Genomic DNA, 27,744 nt, shown 5'->3' on the forward strand with positions numbered 1-27,744 from the left:
GTCCGAGAATGACATTTGTCGTACTAAATTACAGAGTCGTTGTTCTATTTGCAGATAGAAGAAAACGAACGTGAATGGCGTGTATGGTACGAGAAAGAGAAGCCAGAGGAGGAAGATATACCCTGCGGCTACCAACGAAGTCTGGACGTCTTCCGGAAGCTCCTCCTAATACGCTCCTGGAGCCCAGATCGCACGCTCTCTCAGGCTCGCAAATACGTCATGGGCAAGTATTTTCCATCTTATATAACTTTTTATATAATTATGTGTGTAACTTCCTGACAGAGTGAAACCATCTGCGAGACTGGTATACAATCCCAGACAGTAGTCTGTCCCTGGCAGTTACCTTAACGTCGTGTCACGACCAGCCTTACGTATTCGTATCTCCAACATACTTTTCAGACTCCGCAGGGATTCTTCTGCATACCTTGCGTGACTAGCACCCTTGGGAGAAAGGTCATGTCCTGTAAGTTGTGTCCTGAATGAATTTCTCACTCTGCAGTGGCGTGTACACCACTCTGAAACTATTTGCTAGACTAAAACTGTGGGCAGAATTGGAACTACGTTGCAGAACATTACCCTTCGCGGACAGTGCTCTCACCAATGGTACTATCCAAGCATACGTTATCGATGACTAGAGTATGTGTTATGTGTATCTGTTGTGTTTTTTAAATTTATGGGAAAATGCTATGAACTTATTTCACCAACCTAACACAAGCATTTCATAGACATCTTAACCATTTGGCATGAATTGACACACACTTTTGGTAGATAACATTTAGTACATTTTACTTCATGCGAAAAAAATTGTGTGGTAATAAATCAAGGGACTATTAGTTTAGGTAATGCATAATAAATCTGTTAAGTCTGTAATGGCCAAGTGAAGACCGTGTTAAGAGAAACAGGGTCTGCACGAAACAAAAGGGACACTGAGTAGTTGGCAACGTTTCGAGTCTCAAGAATAACTTACAGAGAGAGAGAGAGAGAGGTGGGAGGGGCGGGGGACGGGGAGAGGCGGGAGCAGAGAGGAGTAAGAAGTACTTGATATGATCTAAAACTACTTAAAATGCAGCTGGTAAAGTAATTCGGAAAAGAGCAGTTTCTACGAGATTATGGAAAATTTGAGGGATCGCATTGCTTATCACCACCCGCCTGGATAGCCGTGCGTGTTAAAGCACCACTTCCGGGACGTGGAGAAATGCCGGGCCCGGATAGAATCCGCCCCGCGGATTAAAGACGAGGATAAGTTTACCATCAGCCGGGTTGATACCCAAGGCCCGCACAATTTAAACAACCCGCAAACATTTAGAAAACTTTCGCCCACTTTCACACGAATAACACTACATACAGACAGCTGGGATACACATAGTCCATCCCGAGGGGGTAACGGGATGGTGACAGGGAGGACATCCGGCGACCAGATCCTTTAACAACCATGCCGACACTGCGGGGATGCTGGACACACGCTCAAGAGAAACTAGACGACGACTTTGCTTGTCAGAGTGGCACACTGACGTGACATATGGTTTTTGTACTGTCCAGAGTCGCTTGGGCCGGAGTACGGGGAGGCGAGCATCCTGGACCTGGAGCTGACGTGGTCCGAGTCGGAGCCGCGCACGCCACTCATCTGCATCCTCTCCATAGGCTCAGACCCGTCGCCGCAGATCACCAGCCTCGCCAGGACCAAAGAAATACGTTAGTACCTGCTTACCGCTCTTTTTTTACTAACTATGGGCTTGTTATATCCAGCACAAAACACAGAACCTGATTTTAATCCACTATCCCAAGTGAACGTTATGGCATTTGAAAGACGAGGATATTTGCAATTATTTGTCTAGTTGATAAATTAAAACTAAATGTTGTGAATATGTCATCTTATTAATCAACTGTTCGACAAAAGCTGCTTTATGGGAGTCTTGTATTTCACTGGACAAGTTTCGGGCGTTGACCATCATCAGAAGTATCTGTATTACACAAAAGATACATACACTACTGGCCATTAAAATTGCTACACCACGAAGATGATGTGCTACAGACGTGAAATTTCACCGACAGTAAGAAGATGCTGTGATATGCAAATGATTAGCTTTTCAGAGCATTCACACAAGGTTGGCGCCGGTGGCGACACCTACAACGTGCTGACATGAGGAAAGTTTCCAACCGATTCCTCATACACAAACAGCAGTTGACCGGCGTTGCCTTGTGAAACGTTGTTGTGATGCCTCGTGTAAGGAGGAGAAATGCGTACCATCACGTTTCCGACTTTGGTAAAGGTCGGATTGTAGCCTATCGCGATTGCGGTTTGTCGTATCGCGACATTGCTGCTCGCGTTGGTCGAGATCCAATGACTGATAGCAGAATATGGAATCGGTGGGTTCAGGAGGGTAATACGGAACGCCGTGCTTGATCCCAACTCGTATCACTAGCAGTCGAGATGACAGGCATCTTATCCGCATGACTGTAATGGATCGTGCAGCCACGTCTCGATCCCTGAGTCAACAGTTGGCGACGTCTGCAAGGCAACAATCATCTGCACGAACAGTTCGACGACGTTTGCAGCAGCATGGACTATCAGCTCGGAGACCATGGCTGCGGTTACCCTTGATGCTGCATCACAGACAGGAGCGACTGCGATGGTGTACTCAACGATGAACCTGGGTGCACGAATGGCAAAACGTCACTTTTTCGGATGAATCCAGGTTCTGTTTACAGCATCCTGATAGTCGCATCCGTATTTGGCCACATCGCGGTGAACACACATTGCAAGCGTGCATTCGTCATCGGCATACTGGCGTATCAACTGGTGTGAAGGTATGGGGTGCAAACGGAAACACGTCTCGGTCACCTCCTGTTCGCATAGACGGCACTTTGAACACAGGACGTTACATTTCAGATGTGTTACGACCCGTGGCTCTACCCTTCATTCGATCCCCGCGAAACCCTACATTTCAGCAGGATAATGCACGACCGCATGTTGCAGGTCCTGTACGGGCCTTTCTGGATACAGAAAATGTTATACTGCTACAACGGCCAGCACATTCTCCAGATCTCTCAGCCATTGGAAACGTCTGGTCAATGGTGGCCGATCAACTGGCTCGTCACAATACGCCAGTCACTACTCTTGATGAACTGTGGTATCGTGTTGAAGCTGCATGGGCAACTGTACCTGTATACGCCATCCAAGCTCTGTCTGACGGTGGTTGTTCTGGGTACTGATTCTCAGTATCTATGCACCCAAATTGGGTGAAAGTGTAATCACATGTCAGTTCTAGTATAATATATTTGTCCAATGAATACCCGTTTATCATGTGCATTTCTTCTTGGTGTAGCAATTTTAATGGCCAGTAGTGTATTTCTTACACACTGATCGCCAAGGAAACTGGCATAAGCATGCATATTCAAATACAGACATACGTAAACAGGCAGAATTCGGCTCTGCAGTCAGCAACGTGTATATAAGACAACAAGCGTCTGGCGGAGTTGTAAGATCGGTTACTGCTGCTATAATGGCAGGCTATCAAGATTTAAGTGAGTTTGAACGTGCTGTTATAGTCTGCGCACGAGCGATGGGACACTGAATCTCTGAGATAGCGATGAAGTGGGGATTTTCCTGTACGACCATTTCACGAGTGACCGTGGATATCAGGTATCCGGTAAAACATCAAATCTCCGACGTCGCTGCGTGCGGAAAAAGATCCTGCAAGAACGGGACCAACCACGACTGAAGAGAATCGTTCAACGTGATTGAAGTGCAACCCTTCACAAATTGCTCAAGATTTCAAAGCTGGACCATCAGCAAGTGTCAGCGTGCGAACCATTCAACGGAACATCATCGATATGGGCTTTCGGAGCCAAGAGTCCACTCGTGTACTCTTGATGACTGCACGACACAAAGCTTTACACCTCGCCTTGGCCCGTGAACACCGACATTGGACTGTGTGTGACTGGAACCATGTTGTCTGGTCAGACGAGTCTCGTTTCAAATTGGATGGACGAGTACGGGTATGAAGACAAACTCATGAACCCAAGGACCCTGAATTTCAGAGGGGGACTGTTCAAGCTGGTGGAGGTTCTGTAATGGTGTGGGGCGTGGGTAGTTGGAGTGATTCGAGAAACCTGATACGTCTAGATACGACTCTGACAGGTGACACATACGTAAGCATCCTGTCTGGTCACCTGCATCCATTCATGTCCATTGTGCATTCCTATGGGCTTGGCAATTCTAGCAGGACAATGCGACACCCGACACGTCCAGAATTGCTACAGAGTGGCTCCAGGAACATTCTTCCTCTAGCAACCAAACTCCCCAGACATGAACATTATTGAGTATACCTGGGATGTCTTGCAACGTGCTGTTCAGAAGAGATCTCCACCCCCTCGTACTCTTACAGATTTATGGACAGCCCTGCAGGATTCATGGTGTCAATTCCCCTCTGCACTACTACAGACATTAGTCGAGTGTATGCCACGTCATGCTGCGGCACTCCTGCGTGCTCGTGGTGTCTCTACACATTATTAGGTAGGTGTACCAGTTTCTTTGGCTCTTCAGTGTAAATCCTTCGTTCAGAAGGTACTACATTGTTTCTGTCTTCAATACCAGTCATTTTAGCAGCTTTCTATCTAACATATTTAGGCTTGGAGTGAGTGGCTGCTCTCTTGAACACTATGGGTATACTAATGCTTTTTCCACTTCATGTAATAATATTCTTCGGGAAATCTTCTCATTGTTGTTACTTGCATATATGACGATGGCGTTAATGCCAGCAATGTCAATCATTCGAAAAAAAACAGGGCAATTGGCCAGCATCTGGTGTTCCTTGAGTTTGAATAAATAGTACATAGGCACCTACGAATCTTGGTACTATCCTGTCTGAATCCGAGAAAAATGCTTCTTAATTCACAACCACTCATCCAAACAAACTCTCTTATTCATTCTAAGATTTTGTACTGCTGTCGGTTTCTTCTTCAGGAGTTGTTCAGCCAGTGAGATGGAACAAAACCAGTTGTCTAGTGTGACATTTTGTACTGTCCCTTCGACAAGTCGTACAAGTATATTTACCATCTCCTCTGGTTGTTTTCCATCCCCAAAGTATACCATGTTCTTGCGTCGTACAAGGTGAAAATCTTTAATCCATACTTTCCTGGCTTGCTTGGTATGTACTGAGGAAAACAGCATTTGCTACTTCATGCAACCAGTTGTTCATCGCCGTCGTAGATTCTGACACAGTATAATTATTGTCACAGTTTGACAGAAATAACTCAAACACTTCTCTGAATCCAGTTAGGCAATCAAGTTCATTACACTGTGGTCTGTTTCGAATATCATCGAAACTCAAACAGCGGAACAAGAAACCAAACCGGCGCCAACTCACTCTTGCATGAAATATTGAAATTTCGAAACCGTTTCTGTCCCATAATTCTTTCCGTTTCTGGGTTCTGCTCGATAACGCCTTGCCACTATCAAGAGTCCAAGATGGGATTTGATTTCCTCCTCATCAGTTGATTTGACATCAAGGTCTCTTGTGAAATTTGATGCTGTGTGCTATATGCAAATGATTGCGCGATGTAATCGTTCTAATGATTACGTAATTTGTGAATATCAGGAAAGAGACAGCAGCAGTTTTTTCATCTTTTGAGACAGCTTTCGCACCAGGGAGGTGAATTAAAAGTTCTACACTCCGAGTTCTAACTCTAGACTAGGGCAATTTTTCATCCATTTGCTAACCTTATCCTTTCCAACAAAGGAATCACGCGTGCCTTGATTATCTGCTGTACTTACTTGTGATTCCAGGTTGTCTCCATCCTCCGTTTCCGTGTGGCTATGATGAGACGGAGCTTCACGACTGTCTGTTTCCTCTTCTTCCTTTTCCTCTTCTTCAGAACATTCGTCTAATACCTCTTGCAGAAGCTTCTGCACTCTTTCTTGCCCTACTCCGTATGGATCCACTGCTGAATTAACCACACAGAGTCACAACAGATAAACAACTGTTACGGAATACAACTACAAACTTCTTCAGCGCACAGTAACGCAGAGAGTCGCGCGAAGTGTTGTTGACACCCCAAGACATATTGTTGCGTGTTTTCTTGGATCTCGAGCTTCCATTATGTATGCTATTTTTTCTCAAGGCTCCCACATTACTTCCTCTGGGGTGTTCTGAACACCCCGCGCGACCGCCAAAGGGTTACTTAGCTCCCCGCCGATTACGTAAATATTAATGTATTGTAGGTCTGCGAGCAATGTAAAGCAGAGTGTGTAATTAGGAAGTTAATTTTCATATGTCACTGTAAGCTATGTGAAGTATTTTGATAATCATGACGTATTTGATTGTATTATATGTGGCATTGTAGTCGAATATTTATTGCAATATTTGTTTGCAGCTTATGGCTTTGACGGCTACCTCTTTCGCTCAGTAAAAGCCTTCGGCTTCCCTCTTTGAAATTTGAATTCTTATTTGGTAGTGTTCAGAGCCTTAGCCCACTCATCAGACTGTTTCTTATAGCTTCATATCGAGGGACTCAAACACCATAACTTACATGCTGCTTCTGGGCTAGAGCATCTGTAGAATACACCAGGTGATTGGACAATTAAAATCTGTGTATTCCCCCATGACGCAGCAGATTACAACTGTGGCCCCTCACACGCTCTGCTTTCAAAGTACAAATTTGAACAGGCTCATGTAATCCTTAGTAATACAGAGGAGAAAATACGCAGGATCTTGTTGCGATTAACATTGACTCTTTTTTCCATCAGGTGCTAAGGTTAATTAACTTTGTAACAAGTAGTGCTCCTCTTTTGCATACACTTCCGCCGTACTTGCCTTACCGAACACCCATTGTGGCTGCTTTATTCCGGTCATTTCTCTGTCTCGTAGGTGAATGATAAAGTGGTCGGCGGCGTGCAAGTCATCGACTAATTCCCTTAGAGCAGTGTATATGAGTGCTGGAAACCATATCGAGAGATCGTTACCAATAAACGATCCTATAGCAGTGCTCCTGTTCAATGGACTTGTATGTGATGAGATTAGGAGAATGTCAGTGGGTCATACCCCGGGATTGCCAGGTGCTGAGCCCCTGTAGCACATTGTGTGCTCTGAAATTCACGCATAGGAGGGATGATTGGACAAGTTATACGAAAATTTCAGTAAGAGCTTCTCATTGTAGATTTTCATGTGGGGATATGTAGAGGGAACATACTGTTAACCCGTAATGAACATGCACTGATAGAACGACGGCTTGTAGCCTGCTAGTGAGGGGTATGCTAGGTGTGATATACATTGTTTCGAAAAAATATCCACTCTTGCTTTAGCTCTCTCCTCACTAAGCTGGCCTTTTTGTGGAGGCTCTAACCACGCAGCACAACGGTGTCAATAACTTTAAAGTATGTCTGTTGAAGACATATACACATCGGTATTCCCTGTACTAGAACTTAGTTCCTCTGCATGACTCCTGAACTCTTTGATGTTCCACTTTAGTATGGGAATCACGTAGCACTGAGGAATTTCTTCTTTCTTTCCCTGTATTGTTGGGGGAAGGTTTAAGGGGTCTTGCTGGTTCCATCAAGCAAATATCAACGTACCCTGCTATATCCAGCGATTCGGATATCGATACATGCGATCAGTTTGCATAGGGCCCACTGGCCCCAGTCAGCTTCTTCGCGCTAAGAACAGAGGTGCCAACACACCTAGCGGAGGACCGCTAGCGTGTTGTCCTCGCTCACTGATCAGACGCTGCGAAGCGGCTGTTAATTCTACGACGACCACCACGACGGAAATGGACTTTGTGAGGTTTACTGTGCCGGACGGATTCACACATACAGCTCGTAGTCGACTGCACCTGGAGTTTGTTTGGAGTACTGTGCTTGTGTTCTGTGTAACTAGTGTATTGTGCTTAATAAACGAACCGTGTACCATGACTCACCATACCCATCATCGTGTGAATGGTCATCATCTAATCAGACAGGAACATGATCGCACGGTCTGACGGTTTTGCGCCAAATCTTCCTAGTTTCTTGTTGGATTTTTTAGGACATTGTTAAGAATGTTCTACCAGGAATATTTTTAGTTTACATTTTTCTGCCTTCCATTAAGAAGCACCAATCTTCTCAGAAACACATTCTGTTGCCAGTATTTGTTTCCGCTGTATACGTATGAGTACATTTTGCTTTAGTCAGTGGAGCAGCTTTTCAGCTACATTTACAGATACATGCTTTTATACTTTATATGCTGTCATTAACTGTATGCTAACATTTATCTTTGATGCAAGCTGCTTCATTCCGGACTTCGAAAGCCAATGGCTGTATTGCCTCAAATGTCTCACAGTATACCAGACTTTGAGTGACATTGATTTCCGATATTTTTTATCCTCTATGAAGACCAAACATTGCCTACATTGTACTTTGTATTGCTGCAAGAAATTCACTCACAATGGTGGAACTGTACAGGGAGTATTTCTTTCCTTGGCAGTCAAACCACGTCTGCTGTACGTCACCTGATCTTTGCATCCCATGGTGGTGTGCCGAAAATGATGGTATATGAAGCGTCGCTTGAGGTTAGGTATATTGGGCTTAACCTACAGTGGTTGAAACATGTTCCAATGTTCGCACGTAATTTCGGTGCATTTGATGCCATAATAAAGGCTGACATCTTTTCAGGCCCAAAGTTCATAATTTTCATGACCTCAGTCAATACCTTCCAATTCCTGTTGTAGTTTCTTGTTATCCATATGCATTATGTCCCTGCATCTGATTTCCCTTTACTGTAATTGAGAGCGGTGTGTAGCTGTGTAGTTAAACCATCATCTCCTAGCGATTTAACCCCCAGTAGTACGTATGCTTGAGCAGCTCTTGTTGTCACCATCAGAAGTCCACCGTTTCTCAGTTTTTTAGTTCATTTTAATGATCCTGCAATTCCCTTTGACGCATGTGGAAAGATCACAGCTTATCGAATGTACATACCTTCTAATCGCGTAATTACAATGTATACGTTATTTACGACATGATGTGGTTTGTTACGGATAATAGTTTCTCCACTGTCGACAGTCTCCTCAGATGGAGTGGCCACGCAGGGTCTCTTTGTCGTATGGGTGTTAATACAGCCCAACGGGCCACCCGAACCTCTAGGAGTGTTTGTAACTGACGTAAGATCCATTGTCATTCCACGAGCAACTATGGAACTACAAATGTTCCCAGACAGGGCCAGTTCTTAGGTATGTTTTATACAAATGGCGAGCAGCAAGTGGCACAAATATTGTCAACTAAAGACTGTTATGCCTCAACAGCCATTCTCCTCATCGGCACACATCACAACTCGAGGTTGAGGATATTTCTGTAAAGGTTCGTGCCATCCTTGTGTTCCAGGCGTTTAAGCCAAGATCTCCACTCCCTTTGATACACATCATTCCGCCGGTGCGCCACACTGTGGTCAATAAAGTATTTATGGCCACGGAGGGCTGGTGGCACTCATTACAGCGGTTCGACAAAAATATTGAAACACCGCAATAAATTCGTGCTTGAACATAAATGCACATGCTAGCCAAGTCCGCTCGTTGGGCTGTTGTATTTGGACACGAATAGCATTCTGGAATGTCCTCAATACGTTGCAAATGTCAGTCGTGGGCACAGCAGTGTTCTGTACAGTTGTGTGTTCATTATATCGCTCAATGTGTTCGAAGGTAGGCAAATTGTTGGTGTTCGTATGGTGGTTGCTTCCGTAACTAAGGTAGTTGAAGTGCTTGGCGTTTCAAGAGGCTACTCGCAGTTTGGAATGTCACGAAGGTGGCGAGCATTACACTCAGGTATTTAAAGGTTTCTGCATAACACAAATCTACGTCTTTCGATAGTGCTCTTCAAACGTCCCCTTAGAAAAATTATACATGACTGTGCTTAAACTGACACACAATATTTTTTTAGCGCAACGCAATCTGACTTTCATTAATCTCTACAAGAGAATGGCCCTGACTAAATTAACCTATACGTTTCACAAATCACTTACCTCACAAAAATCTTCGTTACTCGAACTACTGCAATACAGCGAGCGCCACTACTGCCAGCTAAATAAAAGATTTAAACTATGGAAGGCACTAACTACTGATAGGCATAGTTAGCAAATGAAAGATTTTAATAGAGAACAAATAATGTATTTACCTTAATGGTCATAATATATATAGCAGTTCATGCCATCCAGTCTTACAAATTTCAAAACTCCGCCATTTCTCTCCCCACGTCCACCACTGCTGGCGGCTCACCTCCAACTGCGCAACGCTACGCGCTGTTAACATCCAACTGCCCAACACTACAATGGCAGACAACTATGCAAACTAGCCACAGACTGCACACAGCACAGCTAGTGGTTTTCATACAGAGCGCTACGTGGCGCTACCGATATAAAAACCTAAACATCCTACTTACATAGCCCCCATGCTCCCTACAAAAAAATTTTCAAATTGTTTTGGGCAGTGGCCAATACAGATTTGAAAAAAGTTTTCGTAATTACAATAACAAAGATATCAAATGCACACACTTATTGATACAATGTTGGTCAAAAGCTAAAATTTTCTCGCAGTCCATAAAGACAGTCCTAATCATTCATCACGGTAAAATTGCAGTGGTTTTTTTTTCTCAAAGTCTGAGAAGTAAAAGAAAATGCACACGGAAGTAGTGGATTTCCATGCAGTCTTGAAGAAGTAGTGTTGTCCTTCCAATGGAAAGACAGTGCTGACTCTTGACATGCAGACAGGTAATGGGCCACAACAGAGCAAACCCACAGCAGAGTCAGTCGAAGTTTTGAAGAATATTGGTAGGTAGGTCATTACAGAGCAGACCCACTATAGTCTTGGTAGAGAGTATGGTATTGGTGGGCCACCAGAGGTGCAGCCCCACTGCAGTCCTTGTAGAAATAATGGTATTGGTGAGTCATAAAAGGTGTAGACCCACTGTAGTCCTTGTAGAGATGGCTAGCAGCCATCTGTTGCGACTGTGCAGGTGCACAATCACCATCGAAGAGTCTTGCGGAGAATATAGCAAGTCCATAAACCACCATTTGTGCACGCACAAAGTTTTTGGAATTGTCCTTAGAACCAGCAATGCTGTTATCCACTCCCTTGCTGAATTATTAACACACATGCAAACACTATCAGTCCCTACTTCTCACATATTGTCCATATACTATGACCAACAGAAACGTGTGCAGTGAAATGTAACTTACAAGTTACTTAATTTGATGAACTGGTGTCAATTACAATTTTATAACATAAGAATACAATAACAAAGATACAAAATACATCATTACAGAACATAACAATACAGATAACATTTGTAGTAACACAGACTTTACAAAAGAATAGAAATAAACATATACATCAGTGTTACAGGAATTATGACATAAATAAATACATAAAAGATCAGAATAACTTTCGAAACATCAACTTCACACATGAGCATTAAAACAGAACAGAATAAATAATGTCTAAACATCTTTACAAAGAAAATAACATAGTATTTTAAAAATTCTACAACATAAATCTTATTAGCTAAACACGTAAAGACAGGAAGAAGGCAAATACACAAGGGTACATAAACACATGGCGGCATAATACAAAAGGAAAGACAGGGTTCGTTTTCAGTGTAACATTTGGTACTACAGTCCAACCCAAAACTTCATTCCATAGATCTTTCCTCATATTTCAACATTTGTTTCCACCAAAAAAATCCTATCCAAGCATGCTTTCTGTATTTATATGTTCACATATTTCTTACCTCATTATTTATTTTCCATTATCTTACCTCATCATTTATTTCCAAGAAAATCCTACCTAAACCTGTTGTCCCTAAACCCTACTTTTTTGTTCATATACTCTTTCAAAATACTTTTTTGGCCAAACCATTTTCTTATAGCTTCTCAATGCATTTCTTCCAATGCATCACAACTTGTTCTCTTATATGGCCTTCCCCATCTTAAGCTAACTTAAATCTACTGAGCTCAGATGTTAAACTAAGGGACGAGGCAATGCAGCAGCACAAAACAATTAACACAAACAGCAATGACAAAAAAATGCAAATTGGCAAAGCAAGCAGCAATATTACAACTAATATAAGGCAATGAGCAGCAAACAAGAAAAATAAATCAGTAGTAAAACTGCCTTAGCAGAGTAATGTAAAGTGAAATTTAGTAGCGCTATGCCTGGCAAACAGCAGCAGCAAATGCAATAACTTATATGTAAACATGACATAGCTCAAGCAGAAAAAATATTACACTAAAGACAACAGTGCAGACAAGGGAAATGTATATTCACATCTTAATGTCTATGTAATTAAAGTGGTGCACCACAACTTATTCTACCATAAAAATTACCAAGTACTTGAAAAGTAAATTATGTATTTTTTTTTTTAAGAATGTGGATCATAAAATTATTATCTAACATATCTGTTGACAGAAAGTGTTCACATTAGCAAATGCATTTAATTTTATTTTATAAAAGCAATAATGCAACACACCTGGAAAACAGATATCAAATAAAATAAGCAACTATGTACAAAGTAAAGCATAAAATAATCGTTCATGAGGCATTTCATAAGTTAGTAGAAATTCTCTCAATTCTCATAGAAAGACACTTGTCATAATCAGGTGTGCAGATGTACGAATATTTCCCATCAATTCATAAGCATTTCAGTAAGTAGCACAAAGTACATGTAATCATATGTTTTCAAGTTTTGAGCGTGTCATATTTGCAATGCTTTCTACAAAGGAATGTCAATAGCGAGGTTAATGGTCTAATTTTTTCTCCACCTGTGCCTCTGAAAGGAACACACTAATGGCTTTTTCCCAGGCGACTATCGGGCAGCTGGATACCCACCACGCATTACGCGAAGGTCACTTAACTTTCCTACCAAAATATTTACGACAGCAGTTTGCGCTACAGTGACAGTCTCATATAAAATTTCACAGGTCGAGAATTTGCGTTACAAATGTCTAGAAACAAAATCCTTTAAAGATAATAGTGTCCAAAAAATTTTCGTCGGCATTGTGATATATTCACGCATTTACACACATTTCATAACTCTTTAAACTACGATTCTTGGTTTCCATCATCATTTTTCAAAAGTCAGAGTCCCTAACCACAACTCCTTATTCCTTACCTTATTACACATATACATATTCGTCGACACTTCAATATTTCATCATAATTAATACATAGCATCAGCTTATTGATCATAAACATACCTCAACAGAATAATACACATTGTCATCATAATAATAACATCATAAAAACTCAGCCAAATCTCAAAAACATCGTAGCTTTCTGCAATAATTTCAAAACCTAAAAAAAATTCTCTGCTCATTTCAATAACGTCATCTACCTCAAACGTACTTTAAAAATCATGATCCCATAGCAAATACATCATTCAAAGCTCTCACAGTATCACAATGGTTCCAAAAAATACACTCCTGGAAATGGAAAAAAGAACACATTGACACCGGTGTGTCAGACCCACCATACTTGCTCCGGACATTGCGAGAGGGCTGTACAAGCAATGATCACGCGCACGGCACAGCGGACACACCAGGAACCGCGGTGTTGGCCGTCGAATGGCGCTTGCTGCGCAGCATTTGTGCACCGCCGCCGTCAGTGTCAGCCAGTTTGCCGTGGCATACGGAGCTCCATCGCAGCCTTTAACACTGGTAGCATGCCGCGACAGTGTGGACGTGAACCGTATGTGCAGTTGACGGACTTTGAGCGAGGGCGTATAGTGAACATGCGGGAGGCCGGGTGGACGTACCGCCGAATTGCTCAACACATGGGGCGTGAGGTCTCCACAGTACATCGATGTTGTCGCCAGTGGTCGGCGGAAGGTGCACGTGCCCGTCGACCTCGGACCGGACCGCAGCGACGCACGGATGCACGCCAAGACCGTAGGATCCTACGCAGTGCCATAGGGGACCGCACCGCCACTTCCCAGCAAATTAGGGACACTGTTGCTCCTGGGGTATCGGCGAGGACCATTCGCAACTGTCTCCATGAAGCTGGGCTACGGTCCCGCACACCGTTAGGCCGTCTTCCGCTCACGCCCCAACATCGTGCAGCCCGCCTCCAGTGGTGTCGCGACAGGCGTGAATGGAGGGACGAATGGAGACGTGTCGTCTTCAGCGATGAGAGTCGCTTCTGCCTTGGTGTCAATGATGGTCGTATGCGTGTTTGGCGCCGTGCAGGTGAGCACCACAATCAGGACTGCATACGACCGAGGCACACAGGGCCAACACCCGGCATCATGGTGTGGGGAGCGATCTCCTACACTGGCCGTACACCACTGGTGATCGTCGAGGGGACACTGAATAGTGCACGGTACATCCAAACCGTCATCAAACCCATCGTTCTACCATTCCTAGACCGGCAAGGGAACTTGCTGTTCCAACAGGACAATGCACGTTCGCATGTATCCCGTGCCACCCAACGTGCTCTAGAAGGTGTAAGTCAACTACCCTGGCCAGCAAGATCTCCGGGTCTGTCCCCCATTGAGCATGTTTGGGACTGGATGAAGCGTCGTCTCACGCGGTCTGCACGTCCAGCACGAACGCTGGTCCAACTGAGGCGCCAGGTGGAAATGGCATGGCAAGCCGTTCCACAGGACTACATCCAGCATCTCTAGGATCGTCTCCATGGGAGAATAGCAGCCTGCATTGCTGCGAAAGGTGGATATACACTGTACTAGTGCCGACATTGTGCATGCTCTGTTGCCTGTGTCTATGTGCCTGTGGTTCTGTCAGTGTGATCATGTGATGTATCTGACCCCAGGAATGTGTCAATAAAGTTTCCCCTTCCTGGGACAATGAATTCACGGTGTTCTTATTTCAATTTCCAGGAGTGTATATGAACAGTTCACAAAGTGCATACAAAATACAATTACATAAGTGTGAAGTTATCCAACTGTGTAATTGCGTAAACATCTGTCACTGATATAGTAAAAAAAAATGTTTATCTCTCAGTTAAATGATCAGGTAGCTGTGTAATTTGTGTGTTAGAGAAATATGGTACCGATGTGTAAAGTTGTATAAGCAAATACCATATTAGCTAGGGCTCCTTGTGCTTGCCAAACACATGGTACACAAAGTAAACGTGTACCCCCCTGAGGATTAATGTAATTATACCCTTAGGTGTTACAGATTATAGCAATGGAATGAAATGTATCATGGAAAACTTTCTTTGTAATTCAAAAATCTTGAAAAATAAATTGTTTAAGTACAAAATTAATCACTCAAATGCGTCTTCTGTAGCGCTAAATGTGCGTCTTGCTGTAAGATAACTCTGTGAAACTGTCGTAGTTATCGTCCTCTGTAAGCAAAGTTCTGCTGAAGTCAATGTACTTACCTCATCATAAACGAAAGTGAAATGCTTTGCATATAGATATCGTAGTTATTACGTACCTTACCGTGATCAAGAAAGTACTATAATGTAACATATTGTTGTGCTACGGGAAAGGCTGTCTCATTGTAGCTATACCACAAAAGTTACTACTAAAACATATTTTACTTTCCAGAATAATTCAGAAAAACTGTGCAGATATAAAACAGAAACACCGCAAAAGCAACATTGAAATTGTCACTCATTAGTAGTGTCGTGATAAAATCGTGTAGCTGTCACATAAACTAACCACTGTGTCATCTGGTATCTCACAGAAAGTACTTTAAATCCAGAATATATTTTCAGGTAAACCAAAATGTTGCATTAAAATCTCATTAGCAGTACTGGTAAATGTTCTGAGTATGTGAGCCTTATAGTCGTTACGTAATCGTGCAACTAACAAGCAAGAATGTACAAATAACAACACTGCGTCATCTGTTCACTATAACAATGCATTCGTAATTTCTGTTGAAAAAAGTACTCTTGGTTCTTGACTGGATATTTAACTCCAAACATTGTTGCATGTTAACAGATTCTAAGTCTGACAAAGCATACTAGTAATGTAGAGTGAAAAGTTATATGGCAAAGACAAAGTTAAAAAGCAGATTATCTTTCAATAAACGGCTTTGCATGTGAAATGTGGTGTAAACCTTTACTCTTCCTAGTACGCAGAGTTTCAACTTCAACGCAATTATCATGTGGTATACGTCGGTAAAGAATACTGAAATTTTTCTCAAGGTTAGCGTCTATGTAATTTTTCCCTGAGCCAGCCGGCGCACGTGGCTGCCTGCGGTGCGAGTCATTGTCTGTCTCTTTGTTGGCGTGCGTCGTTATTGGGATTAGGAGACCTAACTTCTACAAATTCACCTTGTCGAGAGTGCCCTGCTCTGTTTGAATCCCGCCAGTTCTGATGGAATTCAGGTCTGTCGTTTTGTCGGTAGTTTACATAGGTTCTTGCTTGTCGGTCATGTGGTGGAGAATTTCTCCCGGAATCGTAACTGCGCGCTGAACTGTTGCGTCTGAAGTTATTCTGTCTCCCTTGATAATGATTCTTTTGGTTTCCATATTGTCTGCTTCTATGGTTATCTCTGTCATATTCATAATTACGGAAGTGCGATCTTTCTCTGTAATTATTACTACTCTGCCAACGGTTGTCATACAGGTGGTGTCTGTTTTGGCCACGATTTGTGTTGTGAGAATAGCCTTGTCGTGTCCAGTTATTATTCCTTTCATCGCGGAATTGCGACGGATATGACCTGTAATTGTTGTGTTCCTGTTTTCATGTTCCGCGATTGTCAATGTCAATTTCTAATTCTTGTAAGAGTCCCTGAAAAGCTTCAATGTCGTCTTTGCAACGTCCTGCCAAAATAATGTGTCGTAAATGTTCAGGTAATTTGATTAAGCAAATGCAGATGAGTTCTGAGGGGCTGTATAGGTTTGACAGGTACTGATTCTTGTGCAACATGTCTTCAAAATAGACTCCTGGAAATGGAAAAAAGAACACATTGACACCGGTGTGTCAGACCCACCATACTTGCTCCGGACACTGCGAGAGGGCTGTACAAGCAATGATCACACGCACGGCACAGCGGACACACCAGGAACCGCGGTGTTGGCCGTCGAATGGCGCTAGCTGCGCAGCATTTGTGCACCGCCGCCGTCAGTGTCAGCCAGTTTGCCGTGGCATACGGAGCTCCATCGCAGTCTTTAACACTGGTAGCATGCCGCGACAGCGTGGACGTGAACCGTATGTGCAGTTGACGGACTTTGAGCGAGGGCGTATAGTGGGCATGCGGGAGGCCGGGTGGACGTACCGCCGAATTGCTCAACACGTGGGGCGTGAGGTCTCCACAGTACATCGATGTTGTCGCCAGTGGTCGGCGGAAGGTGCACGTGCCCGTCGACCTCGGACCGGACCGCAGCGACGCACGGATGCACGCCAAGACCGTAGGATCCTACGCAGTGCCATAGGGGACCGCACCGCCACTTCCCAGCAAATTAGGGACACTGTTGCTCCTGGGGTATCGGCGAGGACCATTCGCAACCGTCTCCATGAAGCTGGGCTACGGACCCGCACACCGTTAGGCCGTCTTCCGCTCACACCCCAACATCGTGCAGCCTGCCTCCAGTGGTGTCGCGACAGGCGTGAATGGAGGGACGAATGGAGACGTGTCGTCTTCAGCGATGAGAGTCGCTTCTGCCTTGGTGCCAATGATGGTCGTATGCGTGTTTGGCGCCGTGCAGGTGAGCGCCACAATCAGGACTGCATACGACCGAGGCACACAGGGCCAACACCCGGCATCATGGTGTGGGGAGCGATCTCCTACACTGGCCGTACACCACTGGTGATTGTCGAGGGGACACTGAATAGTGCACGGTACATCCAAACCGTCATCGAACCCATCGTTCTACCATTCCTAGACCGGCAAGGGAACTTGCTGTTCCAACAGGACAATGCACGTCCGCATGTATCCCGTGCCACCCAATGTGCTCTAGAAGGTGTAAGTCAACTACCCTGGCCAGCAAGATCTCCGGATCTGTCCCCCATTGAGCATGTTTGGGACTGGATGAAGCGTCGTCTCACGCGGTCTGCACGTCCAGCACGAACGCTGGTCCAACTGAGGCGCCAGGTGGAAATGGCATGGCAAGCCGTTCCACAGGACTACATCCAGCATCTCTAGGATCGTCTCCATGGGAGAATAGCAGCCTGCATTGCTGCGAAAGGTGGATACACACTGTACTAGTGCCGACATTGTGCATGCTCTGTTGCCTGTGTCTATGTGCCTGTGGTTCTGTCAGTGTGATCATGTGATGTATCTGACCCCAGGAATGTGTCAATAAAGTTTCCCCTTCCTGGGACAATGAATTCACGGTGTTCTTATTTCAATTTCCAGGAGTGTATTTCAAAAGACCGGAAAATTCAGATTGTTCGAAATGTTTCATCATTATGATGCTATGTTTTACTCGGTCTTGTGTAGCTTGAGACCAATATGCTGAGAGGAAGGCATGATAAAATTCTCCTTCACTTTGGCAATCGTGAATGACCGATCGCATTCTTACAGCTGGTTCATTCCCTAATTAGCCACACATAAATTCTAATCTGTGCTCTAATGACCAGTTGGGGGGGGAAACAATGAGAGAATTGTTGAAGCCACGCTTGTGGATGAATTTCGTTGCCGAAATTCTTAAATGTTTTGAATTTACGTGTAGTAATGAACAGCTTATAGTCAAAATCATCGTGTCGGCGAGTCGCATGTCGGTCATTGTTACGTCGTGTCGGCGGTTCCATCTCAAAATTCGGTGCACATTGCCAATTTCTTTCATAACTTCCGAAATGCCCTGTGTTATTATTTTGCGGCTTTTCCGTATTTCTAAGTCCCTCTTCCCGTGTTGGAGCGCGAGTGTCCTCTGAAATTTTTAATTTTTGTATTTCTTATGCCAACTGATCTTGTACTTCCCGGATTTCTCTTTTGTGTTGCGTATTAATTTGATTCTGATTTTGTTTGAATTTCTTAATTTGTTCATACTCTTCTGTGTCAGTGATGGCTACAGGTCTTGTGTCATTCAGATCATCATCTACCTTTGTAGATAAGTTAGTGAATTTGTTCATACTCTTCTGTGTCAGTGATGGCTACAGGTCTTGTGTCATTCAGATCATCATCTACCTTTGTAGATAAGTTAGTGAAAAGATCCGAAAGTTCGGCTACTTTCTCCGATAGTGTACTTATTTCCTGAGTGTGTTTTTCTGAACCAAGTTTCAGAGTATCCATTTGTGTTGAAATCGTATCTACTGTGTCCTTTAAGTTTTCCTGAGTTTTTGCAAGTAGCATAACCGAATCGGTAGATGCAACTGAGTCAATTTTAGCCCACCAGGTCTCATGATTTTCATGAACAATGGTTTGCAGTTCTCTTATGGCTGCTTCGTGATTCTGTGATGCATTTTCATGCCGCGAAAAAAAAGGTTGAAAATGCTCACAAATTTGTGATTTTACGTCATTACAGACTTTTGACATTTCGATTCAATGTTATGTAACTCAGTAGTTAAATCTTCACGTGTTTGTTCAAGTGTGGTGTCTAACTTTTGAAGCTTTTGCTGTGTTTGTCTCTGATTTTGTTCCATTGTGTCTAACGTTTGGAGATTTTGTTCCACTGTGTCTAACTGTTGCTGTGTTTGTCTCTGGTGTTGTTCCATTGTGTCTAACTTTTGAAGGTTTTGTCCCATTTGTTGCATTAATTGTAATAACAATGCACTGGTGTCTGAAACGTGTTCCTCAGTGCTATTCGGCAATGCATTTGAACCGGCAATATTCGCATTTTGAAAAGCAGGAAATGTGTCTTGACTTATTTGAGAAAACGGCGAGGACGCAAAACCTGAATCTACAGTATTTGCAATATTGTGTTCTGTCATTTGGGATTCCTGAGGCGAGCTGTTGCCGACCGATCGATCGATAAAGCTTCCCTGTTCACTAATTGTTTCACTGCTTACGCCATTGTTTGCCGCCCACTCCATTTCCCTATGCACCATTACCAAATTACTATGTTGAACATTAGTTAATTCATTACACGGTGGCGCTAACACACTGCTTTCATCTTCACTGTCATTTCTCAGTTTACTTTGGAGCCTAGTATTACGTTTTTCACACGCCATTATTGTCACAATATTTCACATGACAACACAGAAAAGCACAATTTGAAGAGCAAAATAAGAAAACACATTAACATAGCATTGAAAATAATATCTCGTTAATTGCAAGCGCAGCTGCGAAATACTTGGTGCAAATTTACATGCATGCCACAACTGTTTTACTGTACAACAATGAAAAACTACAACTACAAAGGAAATTCTCTCTACAATTACGCGCTAGCAATAAACAAAGGCTGCACTAATTGCACAAACAACAAGAAAAAAATCAGAAGATTGCAGTGAGGTATCCTCAGCTAACGGTCGACATATCAAACGTCCCCTTAGAAAAATTATACATGACTGTGCTTAAACTGACACACAATATTTTTTTAGCGCAACGCAATCTGACTTTCAGTAATCCCTACAAGAGAATGGCCCTGACTAAATTAACCTATACGTTTCACAAATCACTTACTTCACAAAAATCTTCGTTACTCGAACTACTGCAATACAGCGAGCGCCACTACTGCCAGCTAAATAAAAGATTCAAACTATGGAAGGCACTAACTACTGATAGGCATAGTTAGCAAATGAAAGATTTTAATAGAGAACAAACAATGTATTTACCTTAATAGTCATAATATATATAGCAGTTCATGCCATCCAGTCTTACAAATTTAAAAACTCCGCCATCTCTCTCCCCACATCCACCACTGCTGGCGGCTCACCTCCAACTGCGCAACGCTACGCGCTGTTAACATCCAACTGCCCAACACTACAATGGCAGACAACAATGCAAACTAGCCACAGACTGCACACAGCACAGCTGGTGATTTTCATACAGAGCGCTACGTGGCGTTACCAATATAAAAACCTGAACAGCCTACTTACACTCTCTACACTGATCCCATGCAGCATCACTTCTGCCTTGTTGATAATGATTTTCAGACCAACTATGGGTGTATTATGTAAGTAAAAAGAAAACTTGTCGAAAAATATTCATTGCTGCAATAAGCAGTGAGGTTAATCAGCAAAGCAGCTGCGAAGTTGTTAAACAAATAAAAAACCATCTTCTTCTTACTGAATTATCTCCACTACTGGCCATTAAAATTGCTACACCAAAAAGATGACGTGCTACAGACGCGAAATTTAACCAACAGAAAGAAGATGCTGTGGTATGCAAATGATTAGCTTTTCAGAGCATTCACACAAGGTTGGCGCCGGCGACGACACCTACAACGTGCTGACATGAGGAAAGTTTCCAACCGATTTCTCATACACAAACAGTAGTTGACCGGCGTTGCCAGGTGAAACGTTGTTGTGATGCCTCGTGTAAGGAGGAGAAATGCGTACCATCACGTTTCCGACTTTGATAAAGGTCGGATTATAGCCTATCGCGATTGCGGTTTATCGTATCGCGACACTGCTGCTCGCGCTGGTCGACATCCAATGACTGTTAGCAGAATATGGAATCGGTGGGTTCAGGAGGGTAATACGGAACGCCGTGCTGGATCCCAACGGCCTCGTATCACTAGCAGTCGAGATGACAGGCATCTTATCCGCATGGCTGTAACGGATCGTGCATCCACGTCTCTATCCCCGAGTCAACAGATGGGGACGCTTGGAAGACAACAAACATCTGCATAAACAGTTCGACGACGTTTGCAGGAGCATGGACTAACAGTTCGACGACGTTTGCAGGAGCATGGACTATCAGTTCGGAGACCATGGCTGCGGTTACCCTTGACGCTGCATCACAGACAGAAGCGCCTGCGATGGTGTACTCAACGACGAACTTGGGTGCACGAATGGCATAACGTTATCTTTTCGGATGAATCCAGGTTCTGTTTACAGCATCATGATGGTCGCATCCGTGTTTGGCGACAATGTGGTGAACGCACATTGGAAGCGTGTATTCGTCATCGCCATACTGGCGTATCGCCCGGCGTGATGGTATGGGGTGCCATTGGTTACACCTCTCGGTCACCTCTTGTTCGCATTGGCTGCACATTGAACAGTGGATGTTAGATTTCAGATGTGTTACGACCCGTGGCACTACCCTTCATTCGATCCCTGCGAAAGCCTACATTTCAGCAGGATAATGCACGACCACATGTTCCAGGTTCTGTACGGGCCTTTCTGGATACAGAAAGTGTTCGACTGCTGCCCTGGCCAGCGCATTCTCCAGATCTCTCACTAATTGAAAACGTCAGGTCATTGGTGGCCGAGCAACTGGCTCGTCACAATACGCCAGTCACTGCTCTTGATGAACTGTGGTATCGTGTTGAAGCTGCATGGGCAGCTGTACCTGTACACGGCATCCAAGCTCAGTGTGACTCAATGCCCATGCGTATCAAGACCGTTATTACGGCCAGAGGTAGTTGTTCTGGGGTCCGCAGCTCGTGGTCGTGCGGTAGCGTTCTCGCCTCCCGAGCCCGGGTTCCCGGGTTCGAGTCCCGGCGGGGTGAAGGATTTTCTCTGCCTCGTGATGACTGGGTGTTGTGTGCTGTCCTTAGGATAGTTAGGTTTAAGTAGTTCTAAGTTCTAGGGGACTGATGACCATAGATGTTAAGTCCCATAGTGCTCAGAGCCATTTGAACCATTTTTTTGTTCTGGGTACTGATTTCTCAGGATCTATGCACCCAAATTGCGTGAAAATGTAATCACATGTCAGTTCTAGTGTAATATATTTGTCCAATGAATACCCGCTTATCATCTGCATTTCTTCTTGGTGTAGCAATTTTAATGGCGAGTAGTATATTTTTTTGTACTTTAGTGTGAACCAAGTATGCACGTGTTTTACAGCACTGCGGGCGGTGTCCATGGGACAGGGACAAGAGCTGTGCGCCCGCAGGCTCATCTGCGACTCGATGGCGGGCGGCGGCTGGGTGCTGCTGCAGAACATTCACCTGTCGCTGCCATTCTGCAGCGAAGCCATGGACGCGCTCGTCGAGACGGAAAATATACACGAAAGCTTTCGTCTCTGGATGACTACCGAGGTCCACACTCAGTTTCCCATCGCTCTGCTGCAGGTTAGTTGCACAGCTGCTTGGATAAATCATTGCCGTGGGGATCTGCGCGAACGAACCACGCGGACTGCGCAGGAAGGAAGAAGTAAGGATCATTGGGTTTTAAGTATCCGTCGACGACGAGGTAGTTAGGGACGGATACAAACTCGTATTGTGGAAGAATTGTAAAGGAAATCAGCAGTGTTCTTTTCAAGGGAACATCCCGGCAGTTTCCTTAAGCAATCTAGGAAAATCACGAAAAAACGAAGTCACGATGGCCAGACGGTTGTCTGAATTGCAGTCCTTCCGAATCCGAATCTAGTGCGCTAATGACTGTGCCACCTCGCCCGGTAAGAGCGAAGAGGAGGAGTGAATCAGATGTCAAGCGCGGTACTGAAATTTACACTGAGGTTATAAAAATTCTCTTAATATCGTATCGGACCTCCTTTTTCCTGACGTAGTGCAGAAACTCGACTTGGTATCGACTAAACAAGTCGTTGGAAGTACTCTGCAGAAATACTGCGCGATGCTGCTTCCACAACCATCCACAATTGCAGAAGTGTTGCCGGTGTAGGATTTTCTGCATGAATGAATTGTCCCATATATGAAACTTCCTGGCAGATTAAAACTGTGTGCCCGACCGAGACTCGAACTCGGGACCTCTGCCTTTCGCGGGTAAGTGCTCTACCATATGAGCTACCGAAGCACGACTCACGCCCGGTACTCACAGCTTTACTTCTGCCAGTATCTCGTCTCCTACCTTCCAAACTTTACAGAAGCTCTCCTGCGAACCTTAATCTGCCAGGAAGTTTCATTTCAGCGCACACTCCGCTGCAGAGTGAAAATCTCATTCTGGAAACATCCCCCAGGCTGTGGCTAAGCCATGTCTCCGCAGTATCCTTTCTTTCAGGAGTGCTAGTTCTGCAAGGTTCGCAGGAGAGCTTCTGTTAAGTTTGGAAGGTAGGAGAAGATGATACTGGCAGAAGTAAAGCTGTGAGTACCGGGCGTGAGTCGTGCTTCGGTAGCTCAGATGGTAGAGCACTTGCCCGCGAAAGGCAAAGGTTCCGAGTTCGAGTCTCGGTCGGGCACACAGTTTTAATCTGCCAGGAAGTTTCATATCAGCGCACACTCCGCTGCAGAGTGAAAATCTCATTCTGTCCCATATATGTTCGATAGAATTCATGTCGGGCGATCTGGATGGCCAAACCATTCACTCGAACTGTCCAGAACGTTCTTCAAACCAATTGCGGACAAATGTGGGCTGGTGACACCACACACTGTCATTCATAAACATTCCGTCGTTGCTTGGTAACATGAAATCAATGTGTGGTTGCAAAGCGTCCCAATGTAGTTCAGTTAGACCAGACGACTAAGTCAACCCCGTGTAAACACAGTTCATACCATTATGTAGCCACCGCACCGCCAGCTTAACAACTTCGGTCCACGGCTAAGTCGGGTCTGCACCACACTCGAACACTATCATCAGCTCTTACCAACTGAAACCAGGGACTCATCTGACCAGGCTACAGTTATTCAGTCCAAAAATGTGGAAATGTGTGTGAAATCTTATGGGACTTAACCTAGATTATCCTAAGGACAAACACACACACCCTTGCCCGAGGGAGGACTGGAACCTCCGCCGGGACCAGCCACACAGTCAATGACTGCAGCGCCCTAGACCGCTCGGCCAATCCCGCGCGGCAGTTATTCAGTCGTCTAGGGTCCAGCCGATATCGTCGCGAGCACAGCAGAGGCCCTGCAAGCAATATCCTGCGGTTAGCAAGAGCACTCGCGTCAGTCGTCTGCTGCCATACCCCACTAACGCCAAATTCCACCGCTCTGTCCTAACGGATGCTTTCGTCGTACGTCCCCCACCGATTTCTGAGGTTATTTCAAGCAGTGTTGCTTGTCTGTTAGTACTAACAAATCTACTCTCGGACGTTATCTGAAGGCCGTCGGCCACTGCGTTGTCTACGCTGAGATTAATGCCCTAAATTTTGTACTCTCGGCACACTCTTGACGCTGTACATCTCAGAATATTGAACTCCCTAACGATTTGCCAAATGGAATGCCCCATGCGTTTAGCTCCAACTACCATTCCGTGTTCAAAGTCTGTTAATTCCTGCCGTGCTGCCGTAACCAGGTCGGAAACCTTTTCACATGAGTCACCCGAGCACAAATGACAGCTCTGCCATTGCACTGCCCTTTTATACCTTGTGTTCACGATACAACCGCCATCTGTATATGTGCACATCGCTATCACATGATTTTCGTCACATCAGCGTACGTGCACTTCAAGCGTCACTACAATTATTGCTTACTGCATTATTTCTATTTGCTAACGGCCTTGACGCAGTGGTAACACCTGTTCTCGTCAGACAACCGAAGATAAGCGCTATCGGGCTAGGCTAGCACTTGGATGGGTGACCATCCGGTCTGCCGAGCGCTGTTGGCAGGTGGGGTGCACTCAGCCCTTGTGTGGAGCTACTGAGGAGCTACTTGATTGAGAAGTAGCGACTCCGGTCGCGGCAACTGACATACAGCCGGGAGAGCGGTGTGCTGATCACATGCTCCTCCATATTCGCATCCAGTGACGGCTGTGGGCTGAGGATAACACGGCGGCCGACCGGTACCGTTGGGCCTCCATGGCCTGTTCGGGAGTAGTTGAGTTTATATTATTTCTGTTTACTGTATTGATAGGCACGGATGCTAATGCACACTTACGTAGTGGCACGCGATTTGGAGACAACCGGATCCAATTCTGGTGGAGAATAAAAGTTTCAACGCTAATATTTTGCCGGTAATGGGAGGACAGTCTGTGGTGTACAGTTCCTTAGTTCTCAGTTTGCAGCTAGATACTGGGTTCAGTTCCAAACTAGTCTCTAGTGTCTCATGGAGTGAGGGCATGTGATAGTGTTGGTGGTGATACGTCCGTCGATGGAAAACGATAAGCTACTCTAAAGGTTTGGTCTATCTACCAGCACCGAATTTCCCGATCTCCCTTTCCTTATCATCATCATCAACAGCAACATCAACATGCCAACAACACTAAAGCATCACATATACTCATCACAGTCGCCTTCGTTCGACTCAAACACACCGAGTGCAGCGTTTAAGTCACTGGACCCGCATTCGGGATATCAGTGTTTCAAATCACCGTCCGACCACCGAGAATCATGTTTTCCGAGAAAATCTGTTCCGGGGACTCCCGGGATGGTTCCTTGTAATGAGGCATCCAGTTTCTTTCCTCCTCCTTTCGCAATCCTACGTTGCGTGTGTGTAAGGGACAGTGAAATGATAACGAGACAGATCCAAAAAAGGTAACTAAACTGATTATTACAAGGGGCGATAAAAAAGATTCCATCAGAGGGCGTTGCTGCAGCGTATCTCCAACGTAGTGCGACTCCGATATGGACATATAAGCACCGGCATACAGGCAAGGAATTAGCAACCCATTCGTGTCTTTCCGATGACCGTGCGGTATATGTGGAAACGTGAACTATGGCGAATTTATTACCAAATGCGTCCAAACAAGACCGATGTACTGTTATTCTTTTCTTGGCTGCCAATGACAAATACCGATAGAAATCCATCGGAGAGTGAAGAATGTACCCACATCAAAAAAGGTTTAGCATCACCCCAGTTCCCAGAACCCCCGAAGACAAACGTTAACTGTGGATATTGTATCACAGACACACTCCCTTTGATTGTTCAGAGATGTCACTAAACCCGCCCAAAGATGCTAACAACCATGCATGAGCAGCCCCTATTAGATGGAGAGGGTCCGACAGCCGATCAGTTCCAGTCTTTCCATCAGGAAGGAGGTACACGGCTCGTGTTGTCTGTAGTTCAAGCAGGTCTAGACGGCGAATACCGCGGTTCCATCGCGTCCGCATTGTTACTTTGTGCAAGGAAGGGCTCTCAACAAGGGAACTGTCCAGGCGTCTTGGAGTGAACCAAAGCGACGTTGGTCGGACGTGGAGGAGATACAGAGGCACAGGAACTGTCGATGAAATGCCTCGCTCAGGCCGCCCGAGGGCTACTACCGCAGTGGATGACCGCTACCTACGGATTATGGCTCGGAGAAACCCTGATAGCAAAGCCACCATGTTGAATAATGCTTTTCGTGCAGCCACAGGACGTCGTGTTACGACTCAAATTGTGCGCAATGAGCTGCATGATGCGCAACTTCATTCCCGACGTCCATGGTGAGGTCCGTCTTTGCAACCACGACACCATGCAGCGAGGTACAGATGGGCCCAACAACATGCCGAATGGACAGCTCAGGATTGGCATCACATTCTCTTCACCGATGAGTGTCGCATATGCCTTCAACCAGACAATCGTCGGAGACGTGTTTTGAGGCAACCCTGTCAGGCTGAACGCCTTAGACACACTGTCTAGCGAGTGCAGCAAGTTGGTGGTTCCCTGCTGTTTTAGGGTGGCGTACGCCGCTGGTGGTCATCGAAGGCGCCGTAACGGCTGTACGATACGTGAATGCCATCCTCCGACCGATAGTGCAACCATATCGGCAGCATTCTGGAGAGGCATTCGTCTTCACGGATGACAATTCGCGCCCCCATCGTGCACATCTTGTGAATGACTTCCTTCAGCATAACGACATCGCTCGACTAGAGTGGCCAGCATGTTCTCCAGACATGAACCCTATCGAACATGCCTGGGATAGAATGAGATTTTCACTCTGCAGCGGAGTGTGCGCTG

The 27,744-nt window shown here is 44.9% G+C and overlaps 1 protein-coding gene across 1 annotated transcript in view; it reads left to right on the forward strand.

Annotated features, from left to right (window-relative positions):
- Positions 1-27,744, forward strand: part of LOC124556419 (dynein axonemal heavy chain 5) — an 876,134-nt gene that overhangs the window by 715,210 nt on the left and 133,180 nt on the right. Inside the window, exons 66-68 of the mRNA XM_047130377.1 lie at positions 55-223; positions 1,540-1,692; positions 22,820-23,046. Of these exons, the coding sequence (XP_046986333.1) occupies positions 55-223; positions 1,540-1,692; positions 22,820-23,046 (549 nt within the window). The remainder of the gene's footprint in view (positions 1-54; positions 224-1,539; positions 1,693-22,819; positions 23,047-27,744) is intronic.

Source organism: Schistocerca americana, chromosome X (genome assembly GCF_021461395.2).
Source record: "Schistocerca americana isolate TAMUIC-IGC-003095 chromosome X, iqSchAmer2.1, whole genome shotgun sequence".
Lineage (NCBI taxonomy): Eukaryota > Metazoa > Arthropoda > Insecta > Orthoptera > Acrididae > Schistocerca > Schistocerca americana.